This window comes from Vigna umbellata, chromosome 1 (genome assembly GCF_029865625.1).
Source record: "Vigna umbellata cultivar VRB3 chromosome 1, Vumbellata_1.0, whole genome shotgun sequence".
Taxonomy (NCBI): Eukaryota; Viridiplantae; Streptophyta; class Magnoliopsida; order Fabales; family Fabaceae; genus Vigna; species Vigna umbellata.
The window spans coordinates 88,753,683-88,773,204 of NC_142165.1; the positions used below are offsets into that span (position 1 = coordinate 88,753,683).

Consider the following 19,522-nt stretch of genomic DNA (forward strand, 5'->3'; position numbering starts at 1 on the left):
ATGAATATAAATAAATGTAAATCAATTCATGCATTAATTTTTTTTAAAAATAAATCATTGCGGTTTTTGACTTAGGGATACTTGTTTTTAATCTAGAATAAAGGGGTCCGTCGTGAATGTTAAACAGGTAGAAAAAGTATTTTTGTGGTAAAGTAAAGATTGGTTGTATGCATTGATGGGATAATGGGCCCAGGTCCAAGTTAGGTTGAAACGGGCCTGTATCGTTTCTTTTTGGTTGCACGTGTGTGTCTCTATTCTACGTTTTGGAAGCTAATAACCAGTCCTCACACCTCATAGATTATTAACATTATTGGGCCTTTTTCATTTGGATCATCATCATCGTCAATACCATGGAAACCTTCCTATTCCTAACGTATGTGCTTCGAATGGACCCAAAGATTAAAACTTTCTTGTTTTGTTTTCAATCATTCATCAATCATCAAGAGATACTTTCTTTAGCAGGTAACATGTCACATAGGAATTTTAAGGCGAAAAAATAGAAAATTATTTTTTTGGATAATACTATTTTTACATGATGTAATGTAAGTTAATTACTATTAATCTATTATTCATTTCTTATCACTTCACATTTTTTTTTCCGTGTCAAATAATTCTTTCTATTATAATTTCAACAAAACAAAAACCTGAACCAATATTATCGTAAAAATATAATAATATAAATAAATTAAGTAAAATGATCATTCGCCTATATGTTCAAATAAGATTCGTACATATATGATTGCTTTTGATAAGAAGATATTTTTTCATATCCCAGTGCAGATATCAGATAAAATCACCGACCACAAAAGTGCATAAATACCAACTATCACTGTAGGAGTGTTTTTGGAAAAATTAAGAGCATGTTTATCTTTATTCTAATCAACTCAGAGTTTTGCCAAGATAATTAGCTTGAAATCAACCCCGACCCTATTAAAATTTGTGATATTCGAGACAAAATTTGCACTTTATATAAAACACTACCTATCAAATTAAAAATTTTCATTATTGATAATTATTTTAAAAAATCATATCTTGTAAAAGAAAATATTAGGCTTTTATACTAAATTGAAATAATAGCAAGTAAAATCCTAAATTTGAAAGAATTGAGTAAGAGGGCCTGAATGATGAACTCTTCAAATCCTGAGGCAAAAAAAAAAAAAAACAAATACATTTGTTTGATAAGTATATATATAAAGAAAAATTTTGGCAAAAACAAATTAAGATGTGGATTCATTGATATTTGAAAAGACATGCATTGTGGTTCAGCAGCACCTTGGAAATGGTTTACATTGTGTTTTACTTATACGTCCAAAACAAACATGTATAGATAGATAAGCATTAAGGACATTACCAGCATAAACATTAACTTCATTAATTAATCTAATAAAAATTCCACAATATCATATCACCATTCCATAATTTCTTGCAAAAGACATTATGTTAAAATGTGAAGAGCTCTGCTGCTATTTGTTCTGATTTTTTTTTCTTTAAACTACCTTTCTTGTGTTTCATACAACGGAATAACTTTGATGATTGTCCTATCGATAGTATTTTCCTAGGCTTTAAATCTTATACAAAAATGTTACCATTTCTTAAATCTCAAAAACTATTATATTGATATATCTCCTAATGTGGTTTTTCATGAGTCTTCTTATCATAAACTTTAGAAAACTCATAACTCTTTATCTCTTCCTATGCCATCCCATTCTAATCATAGTGATTTTTTGACATCTTTAACTATTTATCATTCTTCCACTTTACTTGATTAGGTAATTATATTCCTAACATCAATATCCTTTTTTCTACTAATGATCATCGTACTATTTCTATTTATTTTTAATCAAATTAGTGTTTTTGTTAATGATGTTTCTGATCATTTAAGTATTCTTCACGATCACATAAAACACCTATTGAAATAACGGAAAACATTAGAAAAGAGTAGAATAATATTGTGGAAATCTTTTTGTTAAAAGACATTTAACAACTTTGATAATGATTAAAAAGTCTACACAAGTTGTTAGACATTTGATTTGTACAACAATCTTTAACATACACATTTAAAGATAGATAATTTTTCAGGAGTTTTATCAAAGTTACTGTAGTATTTTAAGAAGGACACAACCTTTGAAGAAAATTGACATTTCGTAACAATTGTGCATGTCAAAGATTAATTTTGAAAAAAAGGTAGTGTTTGTAAATAATATGTTTTCTGAAGGTAAAACAATAAACACAATTATTTTATACTAGTTCCCTCAACTGAGCTAGATCTGGTTCTCCTCTAAGACATCTTAGAGGGTTCCGTTATAATCTCAACAAAATTACAACTAAGTATTAGCACTGCTCCTGGTTACACCTAGTAAATCCTGGTAACATATGTTATATTGACTAGTTGAATTTCACCCACTTCTGATTTTCACTAGACAATTCTGGTATATACTTGATACGTTGCCTAGTTTGAGTTTCACCCACACTTGGTTTCTACTAGACAATTCTGATGACTTTGTTACGCTGCCTAGTAGACGTTTAACTCAACTGAGTTAATAAAAAAAGTATTTGAATTCTTTTCAGAATGTACAATGAATTATATTGTTTACAAGTCTTAGATCATAATTTTCACAAAGAGAATATGTTTATGATATAACTCAATCAATACCTTATAAGATTTTTCTTCCTTCTTACAAATGTAAGCTTATAACTTTTTCGTAAGTATATTTTCAGAGTTTATAATTGTAAGAGTATGAACTTTCTTTTATCTTTCATGTGGTTTATGTGTTTATTCTTTTAGTTACCAATAACTTTTAGTTTATAAATTGGTCTAAATTTGTCAATGACTAATTATTTTTTGTTACTAAAATTGTTAATTATTTATTAATTTTCTTGTACTGTAATCCCTGATATGCATTTTTCGATCCAATTTTACGTGTTAAAGAATGAAGAACAACGAATCTCATAATTCACACTATTTACTTAACAATTATAATACAACAAAAATCTTTTATCAAACTTGTAAAATACCCGCAGTTATTTACTTAACAATTATAATATAATAAAAATTCACGTCATTCTATAGTTACCAATTAAGATTAAATTGTATAATTTTTTTAAAATTGAGTCCAAATTGACACTTTAAAAAAACAGGAATCAAAATCTTGTAAAAAATGAAAACACATTTCAAGTTAGCATGACATTAAATGCTAAATAACTTTTTAGTCTTACAATCTTAAATATACCATTTGATTTTGTTTTTTCGTCTAAAATAATTCAGATGTATTTACAATCTTAACTTTTTAGTCTGCAATTGAGTTTTGCAAAAGAAAAGTTTTGAATTTCGATACTCATCAAACGTTTTATGAGATTGAGTTCAGTTTTCAAATTGAAAGGACAGAAAAGAAAAAAAGGCATACGGCTGCAGGAGAGTTGAGAGTGGAGAGAGAAGTTGATGATGGTTTAGATTAGATGTCGTTGATCTTCATGGTTCCAGCACTGTCAGGGGACTCCACTTTTCTTTTCAATCTTCAATTCATATCTTCCCTTACACGTTGAATAGAGAGAAATGAGAAACTAATAGAAAAATGAATCATCAACAATTATGAATTACTAATACTTTCAAATTTTGTACAAGTTTAAGATTTACTGTTTCTTGGCCCATTTGTGACGAGAACCTCTTCTTAGCTTTGGGCCTTGTTATTAGCCCGGTTCAGCCCCTTCAACCCCAAAAAGATTGTTCACAAACCTTCAAAAATAGAATAAAATTTCAAATGTTTGGAGTTTAGAAGCAGTTGGAAGGATAAAGAAAAGGGAGAAACCTGGTTTTCTTGAGTTGTTGAGTGCAGATGGACTGTTGTATTACTTTCCAATAACATGAAATTAGGAGTTAAGGGTTGGTTTTAATGTCTTATAATTAAGATCATAAAAAAAAGACCAAAGTCCCTCACAGCTTTCTTCTGTAATTAATTGTCTTGTCGAATAGGTCATCGTGGATAAAACCAGGCACCCTGTGACTTTGTCTACAAAATCAAAATCTTTAATTGATGAATTCAACAGCAGGGTGAGAAATATGCACAGATGTTGATGACCAACCACATGAAAATCTTTATTCATCCAGTGCATTCCTTTGGAATCTTATTTTTAATGAGAAAAGGGTCAAACCAAATTAAAAGATGATCACAAGTTTTCTCACGCGAAGGGGAAAAAAGTGGTCCTTATAAGGCTCTTGGCAGAGCTTTTCAGTTGCAGCCATGGCTTTCCATTGTTATGACATGTTGGCGCTTGTGTTTTTTCTAGTGAACATTAGCTTTTATGGAAGTGTAGATGGTCAGAAAAACGCTTTAGGAGCCTCTTTCATATTTGGAGATTCATTGGTGGATGCTGGAAACAATAACTATTTGTCAACTCTTTCTAAGGCAAACATCCCTCCCAATGGAATTGATTTCAATGCCTCTGGGGGAAACCCCACTGGCCGCTACACCAACGGAAGAACCATTGGTGATATAGTTGGTAACTTTGTCTTCTTTCTCACATACCAAGATCTTTGTGTGTACCTATTAGATTTTCCTAGTTAACAAACAACAACATTTTCAATTTTTCAATCAACAACCTTACATGCATAATATAACTTATATACTACTAAAAAATATTGACAATACTTATATACCGTATTTGTTTTAACATATATTAAAGTGTGAGGAATGACGTTGAAAGAATGGAGATTAATATTGAAAAACGTGTCTCGTGTCTTTTCTTAACATAATTAATGTGTTGCTGTTTATATTTTAATATTTTTCAGGAGAGGAATTGGGACAACCAAATTATGCTATACCATTTTTAGCACCAAATGCAACAGGGAAAACCATACTGAGTGGAGTGAACTATGCTTCGGGAGGGGGAGGAATAATGAATGCTACTGGAAGGATATTTGTCAGTATTTTTTTTTTCTCTGCTGTCTATTCCTTACTTAGTCTTAATCATTCTGTGTAATAAGGAATATAACTGTGTGGAGTCAATAATTTTGTTTTCAGGTGAATAGAATAGGAATGGATGTTCAAATAGATTACTTCAGCATAACAAGAAAACAAATTGACAAACTGCTGGGTGAATCAAAAGCTAAAGAATACATAACGAAGAAATCCATTTTCTCTATCACCGTTGGGGCCAATGATTTTCTCAACAATTACCTTCTCCCAGTTCTCTCCATTGGAGCCAGAATTTCTCAAAGTCCAGATTCTTTCATAGATGACATGATTACTCATTTCAGGGCCCAACTCACGGTAACAACCTCAATCTAAATTTAAAGCCAAATTCTATAATCGTTATAAGAAAATTAATTGTAAATTGAATTGAATGGCAGAGACTGTACAAAATGGATGCCCGAAAGTTCGTGATAGGAAACGTTGGGCCAATAGGATGCATACCTTACCAGAAGACCATAAATCAGCTGAACGAAGATGAGTGCGTGGATTTGGCCAACAAACTGGCGCTTCAATACAATGCTCGATTGAAGGATTTGGTTGCCGAGCTAAACGACAACCTACCCGGTGCCACCTTCGTTCTCGCCAATGTCTACGATTTAGTCTCAGAACTCATAAAAAACTATAAGAAATACGGTAGATAATTGCTTTGATTTTATTTTTATGTGAAAAAAGTGTTATAATTATTTGAGAAATGAAAAAATGATATAGAAAGAAAAATTTGCAGGGTTCAGAACAGCAAGTAGAGCTTGCTGTGGAAATGGGGGCCAATTCGCAGGGATAATTCCATGTGGGCCTACTTCGAGTATGTGCAGTGATAGGTACAAGCACGTGTTCTGGGATCCTTATCATCCAAGCGAAGCTGCAAACCTAATCCTCGCTAAGCAGCTACTTGACGGAGACAACAGATACATATCTCCTGTCAATCTTAGGCAGCTCAGGGATCTTTGATCTTTCATCTTTCATCTTTCATCTTTCATCTTCTTTTATTCTTCTCTTCTCTTTCTCTACCACTACTTTTCTTTTTCCATAACATCTTTTCTCGTGCTTTCATTATTCACTGCAATTCACATAACGTAATTTACGACCGTAATTTCTCCTTTTCTTTTATTATTATATCTGTGGTGTGATTCTGAGTTTTAATTATGTTGACATGTTAACAAACAACACTTGACGACCCTGTCCCTGTGCACAAAAAAAAAGTGAGTCGCTATAGTCTGAATCAGACATGGGAAATTTTCATTTTCTTGTCGCTCCTGATGGTGACCATTTTGCAATAGATTATACCAAGTTTATATTTTCCACAACTTCCGCGCCTTGGTAGTTTAAAAAGTCGTCTAACCAAACCAACCTATTATTTCCTTTTTGGAATCTTGTATAATAGTCACAATTCCACTTAATCCCTCTATCACCCAAACAGTGCTACTCAATGCTTAAATCATAAATTTATACGTGATTCATGTTAATCATCCTAACCTATAGCCAATTAGTTTCTACTAATTATTGTGACAAATATCATTGCACTTTTAACTATGTGTAATTTTTTTTTCTGTGTGGCCCACTTTGTACCTTAGTTTAACCTACCAAGTAGACAGTTGTGGTAGAAAGAGGTAGGTGAAGAGCTGCCATGTAAAAGGATTGTTGCCAAAATTAAAAATAACAATTCTACAGAGAAAAATACTATAAATACCGTAAGGATAAGTATATTTTGACAACATTTTTTTTTATAATATTTTAACATTATCTATGTGTCATTTTGTGATTGGTCCAAAATTACTCTATAATCAATAATAATAATCATAAATATCAATCAAAGAATAACACGTAAATGATGTTAAAATATTGTTAAAAAAATATTGTCAAAGTATCATTATCTATACCATAAAACAATCTAAGACGTTGTAAAAGTTTGGATCATAGTTTTAGACACATTCATGAAGATTCTCTAATGTTTAGACATACCTTATGCTTCTTATTTTGTAAGGAAAAATTTATAAAAACAAGTAAAAGTATTTAAATATATGTCTTTTTAAAAAATAAGATTAAAGAAAAATTAATATAATTTTTATAAATTATTTAATAAATTAAAAATGTTTTAATAATTTAAAACATGAACAAAATATGAATACGAGAGGATAAGTATAGAAAATGAATAAATATATATGTTCATTTCCATTCACAAACTCAATTTGAAAAATTGAGGTATTCAATCATTTCCAAACAACATGCATGAATGGAGCTCATGAAAAAAAAACAAATAATGACAAGTTTGGAGTAGAGGAAAAATTAAAAGGAAAGAAAAGAATAAATAGAAGGTGTCTAACTAATATGAACAAAATAAAATATAATAAGTAAATATCATAAATAAGAAAATGAAAAAATAGAATAAAAAAAAGAAAAATCACAGTACTTATAATAAAGTTTCTTATAACCTACTTGTCTTGTATTTAGGTGAAAATCTACCTGTCTTGTATTTATACACACAACTTAGTTCATAATGCACTAGGGTTAGGGTTAGAAAATTAAAAAATATGTTTTCTTATTAAAGTAGCTTCTTCTTTTTTTTCATACATAAATTAAAAGATAAAATTGCCGAGAAACACAAGTCCTTCACGAGCTTCATTGATGTTTGCGAGAATATGTTTCTCCATTCTAAGAATGTATATTTATATGTATTGTAATATTATAATTTTCTTGTCTATTTCAAATTCAATTACTTAAAAGTAAGAAATAAACATGAATTAAAATATACATTTTATTTTATGTTTGAAGAAATATTTGCTTTTTCTATGTGCCAAAACACAATTTATTAAAAAGAAATTAGAGGGACAAATGTAAGGCGTTGGTAAAAAGCAATAGGAACCTACACGTTATATGGACTGCTATTGTCATGATCTATTATGTCACCTGTTCTTCATAGATATTGGTTGCAAAATTGCACCCTAATTTATGTTCACTGCATTTCATATTTCCTTTTGTGAATTATTTCTGGAAATCTGGAAAAATATTCTAAAAGTCTGTTCTTAGAACTGGTAGAATAAAAATGGTAAATGTTTTAGGTCTGTTTTTTTTTAAGAAAAGTTAAAATGTTGTATTATAACATTTCTTACTGACTCTTTTGTAAACCAAAATTTTGACGATTGTGCACCTTCTTTTATTGATTTTCTTAGTTTTTCATATAATATATGATTAATTTAATCTGATACCAATTTCTAAGTGTTTGGTCACCACGTCTCTTCAAAAAGAGTCTTATATATTCACCTCTATACATTCTTCAAAGTTTCAAAGTTACTGCTTGACAAATAATTCCTCCACTTATTTTTTCTTTTTCTTGCACGAATTTTCGAGGCAAGGCACATAATAGTTCAATGAATGGGATTTGTCCATCAAATTCCATTAAGTTGATGTTTAGGTGGTTGTTTTTGTGATGATTATAGATTGATATTATACGATGACTGGGATGGAAATTAACCAATATATGCTCGGCTTGAAAATTTGTGGTATGTCAGGAGCATGTGTAGGAAAGTCTTGGATAATTTTCAATTTGCCTGTTGCATGCGTTGAATATCAATATTCTAATATTTTTTTAAAATTAACTAAATCTAATAAGTTGTGGATTACAATGCCTAAATGTAGAAATAAAGAAACCAAAACAATTTATTAAAATAATTAAAACAAAATAGATTTATAGAATCTAGAAGCTTATACAAATGAGTATTTGAATGAGTAAACAGTGAACTGTAAAATAATTATATTATATTATACTAAAAATATTAAATAATTTATAATAAAAACTGAATTAAACTATTTTATAGTTTATTTTTATAAAATTAAATATTAGAATTGACTATGGTCTAAATTTGGTCAAACTTTGTCTAGTCAGTCATTTTCGATCGAAATTTAGTCATATTTGATCAAATTAGCTTGAACCAAAATTCATCTAAATTTAATTTAATTGATCTCGATTAAAATTTGGTCAAATTCAATAAAATCGACAATAATCATAATTTGATTGAATTCGACCAAATCAATGACAACTAAAATTTAGTTAAACTTAACTAAGTTAACTCAATCAAAATTCATCCAAATTTAATTCAATTACAAAAATTCAACCCAATCGAGTGAATTTGAACATTTTTCAGTGTAGTATAATAGGCTAAAACAAAAAACAATTCATTTTAATTTGTCTCCATTAACTTTCTAATCAATTCAGTTTATATATGTATATTACATTTTCATTTACAATTGTATTTAATACTTTAATTGAGTGGAATTCATTTTCTCCAAACTTAATGACAATAGAAATAATAATAAAAAAAGATAAAAAACAAATAAAGATTTTGGTAATTAAAGAGACTTGGTCCCTTGATTAAATAAATATAATCATGTATGTATACATTTAATTTTATATTTTAAAATAAAATAATTATCAATTTTGATAATATGTATATGTAATGTATTCGTATATGTAATATATATAATATTGCTTTTTTGCTATTTTTATTATTTTTCTTTTGTAGCTTTTCAAGTAGGGATAACTATAAATTTTAATTTAAAACAAAGCATTTGAACATCATGGCTTTCTATCTTTTTGAGGTTTGAACTCAACACCAAATGATATTCTTTTTTGTCACGCCTTTGTGCATTCGTTTTGTATCTTTCTTTGGTTTTAGAATATTGATTATATTTTAACTTTTTTTAAATATATCGATTCAAATTTATGTTATTATACAAACGTTTAAAAGGGAAATAATGTTATCGTTTTTAATTATATGTTTCTTAATTTTTAAAGCTTAAAAATCAATTCAAAATCTATTCACTAACACATATAATCACTGAGATTTTTAGGTCACATGAGAAAATAATCAATATAATATTTGATAGTGATTTCTTATTTACTTTAAGATTAACCAGTGTAGCAAAACTTTTTTATGTTGGTGAAAAAGGAATTTTTATTTCGGTTTTGGAACTAGCATAAAACAATTAGTATGGAAAGTTTTCACATTCTATGTCAGTTATACTACAATAGGCATAGAAAGTCTCATTTTTATTTTATTTTCAAATTCTCCATGAAACCTTAATTCCACCAAAGACAACATGTTTTATCCCGACTTCATGTCCATCGTCGTTGTCATTCATTTCTTACTTTGCTTCCCGCGCCTCTTCATTCACTGATAAGTGTGAAAAGAGTTGTTTTAACACTTATAAATGAGTTCAATCTTGTAATTATTCATGTTGCTCCTCAGTGAAAAGTTGTAATAGGGAGTAGATTGTTAGGTAAAATATTGTACAGGAAAGGGTGCATCATTTGGACTATATCAGCCAATTTTCGCAAAGCGAAAGCCAAAATTCGCACTGCCAGTAAAAGGAAATTCGCATAGCGCACCAGTACTTGTGCGATGAGCGAATAACATCATTTAAATGACAACAGTTAAGAAAATTCGCATAGCGCACCGATACATGTGTGCTGAGCGATTAAGTGGCTTTAAAAGACGTGACAGAAAGACATAAACTATTTTCTGACACACGAACAAAGCGAGAAGTATGGCGACACATTAATGTAAATTTCCTGTGCAATATATGTTTCTGTTCTTGTTCTTTTCTTGACTTGCTTTTGATTATACGGAAGTATAATTCTCTTTAAAAGTTCTTTTGTACTCGGAAATATTTTTAGAATCAGAAACGTAAGAAAAGAAACTAAAAGTAAATACGCTAGGAATAACTTCTGTGCTTTTGGTCATTCTCAACATATGAATTTAATGCAAAATTATTTGCTGAATTAATTAAGGAATTAATAGTTCAATAGATAATTTTAAAACTTGTTTTAAGGAATTAAACCAAGATACTCTTATGTAAAATGCTTGAACAGAGAATGTATGTTGTCCAGGATTTTATTGTAATGTTAGTCAAAGACTAATTCTAGTGATCTTTTATCATATTTTTCAATCTTAATTATTTTACGTTGTTAATGTCATGCTAATTTCCAAATTGAAATCACAAATGTTATCATCAATAATTGATCTTGATAAATAATTTTAGTTGAATAACGTGACTCAAATTCCCTTCGAAGAACGATACTCTTAACTTAATTCACTGTATTACTTGAACAATTTGGTATACTTGCAAAAAAGATATCATTCACATCCTTGAGGTTTACATTTTCACCGACCCTTTCTTCACCTCCAATATCATTCTTGTCATGCACTTCCTCGCTAAGGAGGTATGAGACTCATATGCCAACATAGCAAACACAATAAACACATTGTGTTATTGTCCCAATAAACACAATAAACACTAATACAAAAACCCAATAAACACAATAATATATTAGAATTCAAGGTTAGTCAGAGCAAAACGAGAGAAACTTGTACAACAAGAGCGAGAGCAAGAGTGACAAGAAAGTGCAGCGAGATAGAGAAGACGAGAGGCACCAACAAGAGGGAGAAAAGGAGGGTTAGCGTGAGGAGGAGAGTAGTGTGAGGGATGAAAAGTGTGAGAAAAACACTGAAGTGCAACGTGAAAGGGAGAAATGAAATAAAGATTTTTATGCTAGTTATAGTAAAGAACTAACATATATATTTTTAAAAAATTTAAAGTAATATACACACCCACTTTCTATGTTGATTATAGATATAATCGACATAGAAAATCTTCTAGTTTATTGTGTTATTACAAAAAGTACCACCGATCCCATTTTATATGTCAGTTCTATATATAATTGATATATAAAGTCTTTTACTTTATTACAAAATTACCATTGGATCCACTTTTATGTTAGTACTAGTAATAACCAACATAGAAAGGCTTATAATTTTTGTCACCATGTCATTTATTACGTTAGGTGGATTATAAACAGGATAATAAATCGTTATAAAAAGTGATTTTTGCAATAATGCTTCTAGAACACATTGTATAAAGTTTTAGAGATAGTTTATGAGTTAGTTAATTTAGTCTATCTTCCACGTACAAAAGGATACTAATAAAGAATATTCTAATTATTAGAAGATTTGTAGGACTTTTTGTGTGTGATAATTAAGATAAGATATCATCTCTACTATAGAGTTCATCGACAATAACAATTTCAAACAAGCATTGAAATTATGTCACACGAAGCTTTGTATGAAAACAAGTACAACACACTTATTTGTTGATATCTCATAGAGAAAATTTGTTAATTATACTTATTTTTTTAAATAAACCATTGGAATAAAAAAATGAGAGATTAAAGTTTTCTTTTAAGTAAGAAAAAGTCCAATATAGATCAATGAAGAAAACCTTTGGATATATTTGTTTATAATCATGTGTTTTGAGTTACACATTCCACCGGTGTAAGAATAATGATCAAGTCAAGCAACTTAATTACTAATTTTTAATTTCTAGTTGTAGTAAACTGCATTCCATTGATAATTTTAGTTTTTCTTTTAATCAACACATTAATTTAATTTGTCGTACTTCTTTCTTTATTCAACTTTCTCAACATATTTCAAATATCTTAGTTGAAGAAGTATAAAACTAATCCATAACATATTTTATAATGGTTCAAAATCTAAGAATAAGTTTAAGTCTGAGATTGAAAATGAAAAACTAAACAACATATATAAAACTGTAAACTTATTTCTATAAGGTTTTTAGTTAAATGTAATGTCAATTCATTGATTGAACTTATGTCTCATTTTTTTTCTTTGATGAATGTTATTACTAGAGAACAAAATATAACTGAAGTTAAGAATTTTTTTTAAACTCAAACTAGTCTACATTATAAAATCATAAACAAAAATAATTGTGGTCCATTCAAGATGCTTTGGGATCTCAAATTTGATAATTATATTTGAAACACGTAAAATGAGATAAATAGAGTTTATTCTCAACTTATCCTTTATAAGTCGAGATTATTTCGTATGTACTTGATAATTTACTTTTAACTGATTTAGTATAGAAATAAATGATACATAGTTGGTGGAAGAAACCCTCTTATATATATATATATATATATATATATATATATATATATATATTGTTTTGGCAGGATTTAGAATCCTAATGCAAAACATTCAAAGTTGTCTGCTCCGATGTCTAGCTGTGCACTCTTCTCTCTTCTCCTTGTCCAAGCCGCGGGAGAGGGTGCAAATACTACCTGTACCCTTTGCGGGGGAGTTAATGAGCTTACCGTTAGATCTGACTCATTAACCACCAATGAATGACAATATTAATTGTCAATAAATGACAATTATTTTCCTTAACTCCCCGACAGTTATTACTATTAACTACCTTAGAGGTATCATTGGTCGGACTGATTTTACCGATCGGTCGGCTCTGAGCCCATAGTAATATATATATATATATATATATATATATATATATATATATATATATATATATATATATATATATATATATATATATATATATTATGAAATTGTATTTTTTAACTAATATTATTTTCCGTTGAAATAAATTAGTACATACACGAATTTTGAATGCAAATGACATAGGTCATAATTTTCAGACCCTGTACAAATATCCATATTATAATTATTTGGTCTGGAGAGGGTTTTCTTAACCATTTTGGTGCAAGTGAAATGTTGGCACGAGATACAATATTATTTTTGGTCAAAAACATAAATAGAAAATTAATGTGAGGCTAGTCCAAAGTTGACAAACATCGACGTTCAGACATGTTGGCATTGAATTGTAAAAGGGGATATATTTATTTTGTGTGAATGATGATTAATAATTTTGGTTGTAGGAGCAATAATACGTACCCCACTCGAAGAAGAGAAGCGTGCAAAGTAGCAATTTGATTTTTGAAGGAGAGAAAGAGAATCATGTGCGTGCAGAAAAGGCCAAAAAGAGGTGATTACAGGTCTGTGGCAATGGCATGACTAGGGAGACGGAAGGCAAAGATGCAAAAAATGTCAGTGATTTAATTATTTCGGATAAACACAAAAAACACAAACGCAGGGTGTGCCACGAGAGAGAAGATGATAGCGATTGTGGGTGTTTTGGGTGCTCCGAGAAAGAAACAAGGGTCACCACTTTCCAAGTTTCCAAGTTTTGTTTGGGGAGTGACAGCGACCCATGATTCTTTCTCTCTCAAGGAAGGGAGTTATGGATAGATCACTTTGGAAGGCGCGTGCCTGTTCCGCTCCTTGTATCACCGACAACCACCGGTCTGTCGCTGACAGGTGTCTCTCCTCCTTCTACCCCACCGGACAGGAACACTACCGTATGATCGCTATCAAACGGTCAGCACAGTGGTGCTTGTGCAGTTGGGGAAACCACACTGTTTGGTAATGGCTACAGTGAAGCGGAAAATCCGGTGGAAGATAGAAAGAATGGGTACGGAGGAGGAATCTGATGCGGACATGACGCGTCCGAAATCAGAGGGGAGACCCAATTATTGCTCCCCACGCTGCCCGACACTCATAATTCTGTCGCTTCTGTCCCCACCCACTCCCTTCTCCCTCTTCTCTCACTGTCTCAATCTCATGCTATTTCTTTTCCTATTCTTCTATCCTCTGATATGCAACTCATTTTATTTCACCCGCCTCCTCCCTTCAATTTTTGTAGTACTCTCAACCAAAATCCATCAGGCTCATAAGTTTTTCCATAGCATAATCAAAGTTAGGTTTCCAAATTGAAATTCTCCGTCAACACAGCAATTAATAACAACTGCATGTCCCTTGAAAATCAAATCAAATTATTCTTATAGTATATGCATTTTCTACATGTGCTGGTAATGACATTTCCATAGCTGAATTGGGTTACGTTTGCCTAACTATAGGAAAAAATTTACAAGCTAAAATGAGTAGAGTGTGACATTATCCATAGTTGTTAATAACAAAAAAAATCGAACTTCGAGGCATACAGACAGACAGCATAGATGGGCTAGATTAGCGTAGGCCTAGGAGCTCTACGTCAAACCCGATTGAATAAGGAAAAGACAGGAGAAACGAATATATGGATATAATATTGCAACATGGCATGATTAGCTTGAGAAGTTGGAAGAAGAGGTAATCGTGAACAAAATCTATGTTTATTTATTTTTTAATGAAAACAGTTGGGTAGTTTTGCATTCCATAATTATTGCTACTCCCTCAAAGGCAGAATGCATATAATGGCCCTGCAAGGGCTATAATACCGGACAAGATAACGCTGGGACTACTTTATGTATACTTGTAATTAATTAAGTCGTTGTGAAGAAAACAAAAATAGTTTGTTTGATTGATTGGGGGAAGAAATAGGGGTTTGTGTAAATTGTGTTTGTGGGTTGGTGGTTTGTGTGTGTGCAGAAGGCGCAGCCCTATTAGCCGACCCAAGTAGAGAGAGGCTGTTCTGGAGCCGACTGAAATGTCGTGCTTAACAGAACACTGTAAAGCTGATCCCACTCTGCCTCATATAAGCCTCAGAAGATGTCTCTGTTTCCACCACAGATATTCTCTCTGACCCGCTTTCCTTTCTCTTCTCAATTCCTTTCTCTTCTCAATTCCTTTCCACCTCCTGACTCTCTCCTTCCCCATAAAACCCCACCGCATTCACATCTCAACACCCCAATCCTTCTTCACTCACCACTTACTCCCTACATTCATCTTCCCATAACAAACCCAACACTCAACTCTTCTTCCTCTTAACCCATTACACAACATGCCATCGTCCAACTCCGGCGAGAGCCGCCGACCAGTCAAGCCCCAGACCTCCGCCGGAGCACCGCCACCTCCAGAGCAAGAAAACCTCCCCTGCCCCCGTTGTGAGTCAACCAACACTAAGTTCTGCTACTACAACAACTACAACTACTCCCAGCCACGCCACTTCTGTAAGTCCTGCCGCCGGTATTGGACCCATGGTGGCACCCTCCGTGATATCCCCGTCGGCGGTGGCAGTCGCAAGAATGCCAAGCGTTCACGCACCCACCACACTGCCACGTCATCCTCCTCCTCCACCATGACGTCAGCTCAGGAGCACGCTCTACCTGCATTGGCCCCTGTTCCAACGACCCAAGGAGGCTCCATGCACTTCGTGGACGGTGACGTTAATAAACAGAACAACGTGAATGTCTGCGGGAGCTTCACCTCTTTGCTGAACAACACCCAGGGCAATGGGTTTCTCGCCCTCGGCGGGTTTGGACTTGGGCTCGGACACGGGTTCGATGATATGGGCTTTGGGATTGGCAGGACGGGCTGGGGCTTCCCTGGAATGGTGGATGGTGCCAACATGGGCAGCGGCGTTCCGTCTTCTGGATTGAGCCCATGGCAGTTAGAGAGTGGCGAAGGTGGGTTTGTTAGTGGAGACTGTTTTTCGTGGCCTGGGCTTGCGATTTCCACACCTGGGAATGGTCTCAAATGAAATGCTTCTTTTTATTTTTGGTCTTTTTTCTGGCTTGGGTGCAATGGTGGGTGTGCTTATGGTTTGAGTTTAGGGTTACTTTTTCCTGGGTATAATCATCTGTGAAATTTGAACTACAACTGAGACTTCTCTTTTCCACTTTAATTTTTCGTTTTTGTTTTTTTACTTCTTTGAATTGTCCAGTGCTGTGTATCTTTACTTGCTTACTGTTAATTTTTGGCTACCTGTGTGATTCAATTAGTGGCTGACGTAGTGTTGTTTGCTCTCTGGGATTTAAATATTTCTGAAATTGGATTGGTTTTCTCGCGAAATTAAAGCAGTCATGGCTACATGAGTGTTTCATAAACTCATTATACCATTATAGGTTGATATTAAATATAAGATAAACAAAACACACCAATTTCTGATGTTAAAGTCTGTCTTTTATGTTGGGAGACCAGACTTAGTCCAAGGGAAAATAATAGTACGACATTATCTCTTTAAAATTGTTAAGATCATAGTGAATTCTCCTATTTAATGAATTTCAATTAGCTAGGTGTTTCTAAATAATCTTATTCTGGAAAAATATTTGAAATAACCTGTTTGTGTAACTTTTAACGCCGTTGAAAAGAGAAGGAACACTCAAGCATTTGTTTTATTAGTGTATAATGTATAGGGACCTTTGTTGTTTATTTGACTGTTTTGCTTTCCTAAAGTTTAGCTGAAAGATCTCTCGATTTGTGTTGTCTTGTTCCATTTGTTTTTTCGACTTTAGGATTCCAGTAAAGTTGCTTCTCTTCAGTTCTAAGTTTGGCAGTGGTCGTGTCTGAAAAAACGGCTTCAAAGGCTATGATAAATCCTTCTCAATAAGAGCCATTACTCGTTTTTTAATGCTTAATTGGTGTTAGTGTCTGTACTCACAAATTGCTTTCAATTGCCTCTGCCCTTAGTGTTGGTCTTGATGCTTTAAGCTCTGAGAAAATAAAATGAACTAAAATTTCCGCAAGTATCAGAAGAGAAAGAGGTTAATTTTTGACTAAATGATTTTCGGAAGAATTGGTATTTGTTAAAAAAATAATATTCTCAAGATAACCAAGTGTATCATTATATAAGATGTTTTGATAACAAAACAACCCCACCAAAGCATAGTTACATTCGAACTAATTGTATTGATAGTCTACCACACAATTAATGTATATAAAACAGTTGCCAAAGCAGATAGTCTACCAGTGACTTTTGTGTACAAGCTTATTGTTGGATGATTAAATCATTTGAAATTAATGTTTGTTATATTTTCATTCTAGAATTATGTGTGCTATTTAAGTTTTTTTATTTGTAGTTATTGTTCGGTTAATTTAATTAATAGGTAGTTCTATTTAATGTTGCAGATGTTGATGTGTGTGTATATAGTATCTACTTTATTAAGTAGAATTATTGATAAATTTTAGTATTTACTTGTTAATATTGGTAAATCCATCATACTGCATAAAAAAGCTAAAATTGATTTTTAAATATAAATTAAGAAATTTACAGAACATAATTAATAATAACAGAACATAATTAATAATAAAAATTTAACTTATTACATAATAATGGCATAAATCAGTATATGAATATAGCATATATCAATTATGACTCTAACTGACATTATATGTCTAAATTTTTTCTTGAGTTTTAATTGATGTATAAAATCTTTCATATTTAACATTGATGACATTGACATTTGATCATTCGCATAGTCTAAAATGTCAGAACGCAAAGTTCTTCATAATATCTCAGGTGTCAAATTCATATTTCTCTTTACATTCTTTAATTTCAATCTTGGTTAACACATCACTAACTCAATATTATTTTTTTATTTTGTAAATATTCCCTCTATGTTAAAGTCAAGCATGATTGATTTTTAATTGTCATTCAAATATTATTTCTAGGTGAATAATATAAAACAATGTTAGTTTTCAACTGTAATTGGGTAGGATTCTTTTGTTAACATCAATAAATACAGTTTTTTTTTTTGTTAACATCAACATATAATATGCAAATTGATATTAATATGCATTATCTTTTTGTTTATATTGTTAATTACTTATACTTTGTGAGTCAAAACAATTTTTTACTCAATATTTACGAATTTTCTCAACTGTGTTAATGGACTATTTTTTAATGCGTGTAAATCAAGTTTTCCTTCTATTGAAATTTATATTAATTATTATTTAGTATATTTTTGGTATAACTAAAATCTTTCATCTAACAAAAAAAAATTTAATAACTTTATTTATTTTTATTTAAATGATTATTTACAAAATTAAACAGTTTAAATAAAAGTAGTTTAAATTTAATGTTTTTTTTAAATCATAATTTTTTCTTTTGAAGATAATATACTCTAAAGAATATAAAAGTATTATTTTTAATTTATATCATTACAATGTGCATTGGGTTAGTTGTGGTGAGTTTATTTTTGGGTTGAGTTAGTTGTGGTGAATGGCCTTATCTCATTGAACCTATGTCTCTTGGATATCATAAAAAAGAAGAAAAAAAAAAAAATATATATATATATATATATATATATATATATATATATATTAGTTTACTAACTTATATAACTTCTTAAATTATACTGTATTCATAAAAAAAAAGACAGACTTTCAACACAAAAATATTTTAATAATTTTTATTTTTAATTTAAAAAAAAGGAATAAAAATTATTCAAATATCTTTAATTTCAAAATTTATAATCATAATATATGAGAATATTGAACTAAAATTTAGTAATTACATGTTATTTTTTTAAAATTGTTTTTGCATGTTATATTTGAATTACTGAAAATAAAATAAAGAAATGAAAACGTTGTCGTGACTAGCTTGTCGGCAAGGCAGGGAAATGGTGAAGTTTCAAAGTTTTAAAACCAGTGAAGTCTATTCTTCTGCCATGATCTTCTGTTACCACCATTTTTTTTTCTCATTGATGTAGTAATATTTCTACTCCGTCTTACATGATGCCAAACCTATTCTTGTCTTTTTGAATAATGCTATTTAAAAAACAAAATCAGGTGAAATAGTTTCAAATAAAATAATAATAATTCAATAGATTTTTTTAAAGTAATAATAATAACTGTTTATTTTTTACTTACTTGTTATATATATATATATATATATATATATATATATATATATATATATATATATATATATATATATATATATATATATATATATATATATATATATATATA

At 30.7% G+C, this 19,522-nt stretch overlaps 2 protein-coding genes across 2 annotated transcripts; both read left to right on the top strand.

Moving 5' to 3' along the window:
* The first annotated feature begins 4,118 nt into the window (after positions 1-4,118).
* On the top strand, positions 4,119-6,083 carry LOC124831725 (GDSL esterase/lipase At2g23540-like). Its single transcript, XM_047305802.2, has 5 exons — positions 4,119-4,497; positions 4,787-4,917; positions 5,019-5,267; positions 5,348-5,603; positions 5,695-6,083. The coding sequence occupies exons 1-5, from the start codon at positions 4,239-4,241 to the stop codon at positions 5,916-5,918; spliced, it is 1,119 nt and encodes a 372-aa protein (XP_047161758.1). The 5' UTR covers positions 4,119-4,238; the 3' UTR covers positions 5,919-6,083.
* A 9,056-nt stretch (positions 6,084-15,139) lies between these two features.
* LOC124831726 (dof zinc finger protein DOF3.4) lies at positions 15,140-16,573 on the top strand. Its single transcript, XM_047305803.2, has one exon. The coding sequence runs from the start codon at positions 15,612-15,614 to the stop codon at positions 16,308-16,310; it is 699 nt and encodes a 232-aa protein (XP_047161759.1). The 5' UTR covers positions 15,140-15,611; the 3' UTR covers positions 16,311-16,573.
* Positions 16,574-19,522: the final 2,949 nt, after the last annotated feature.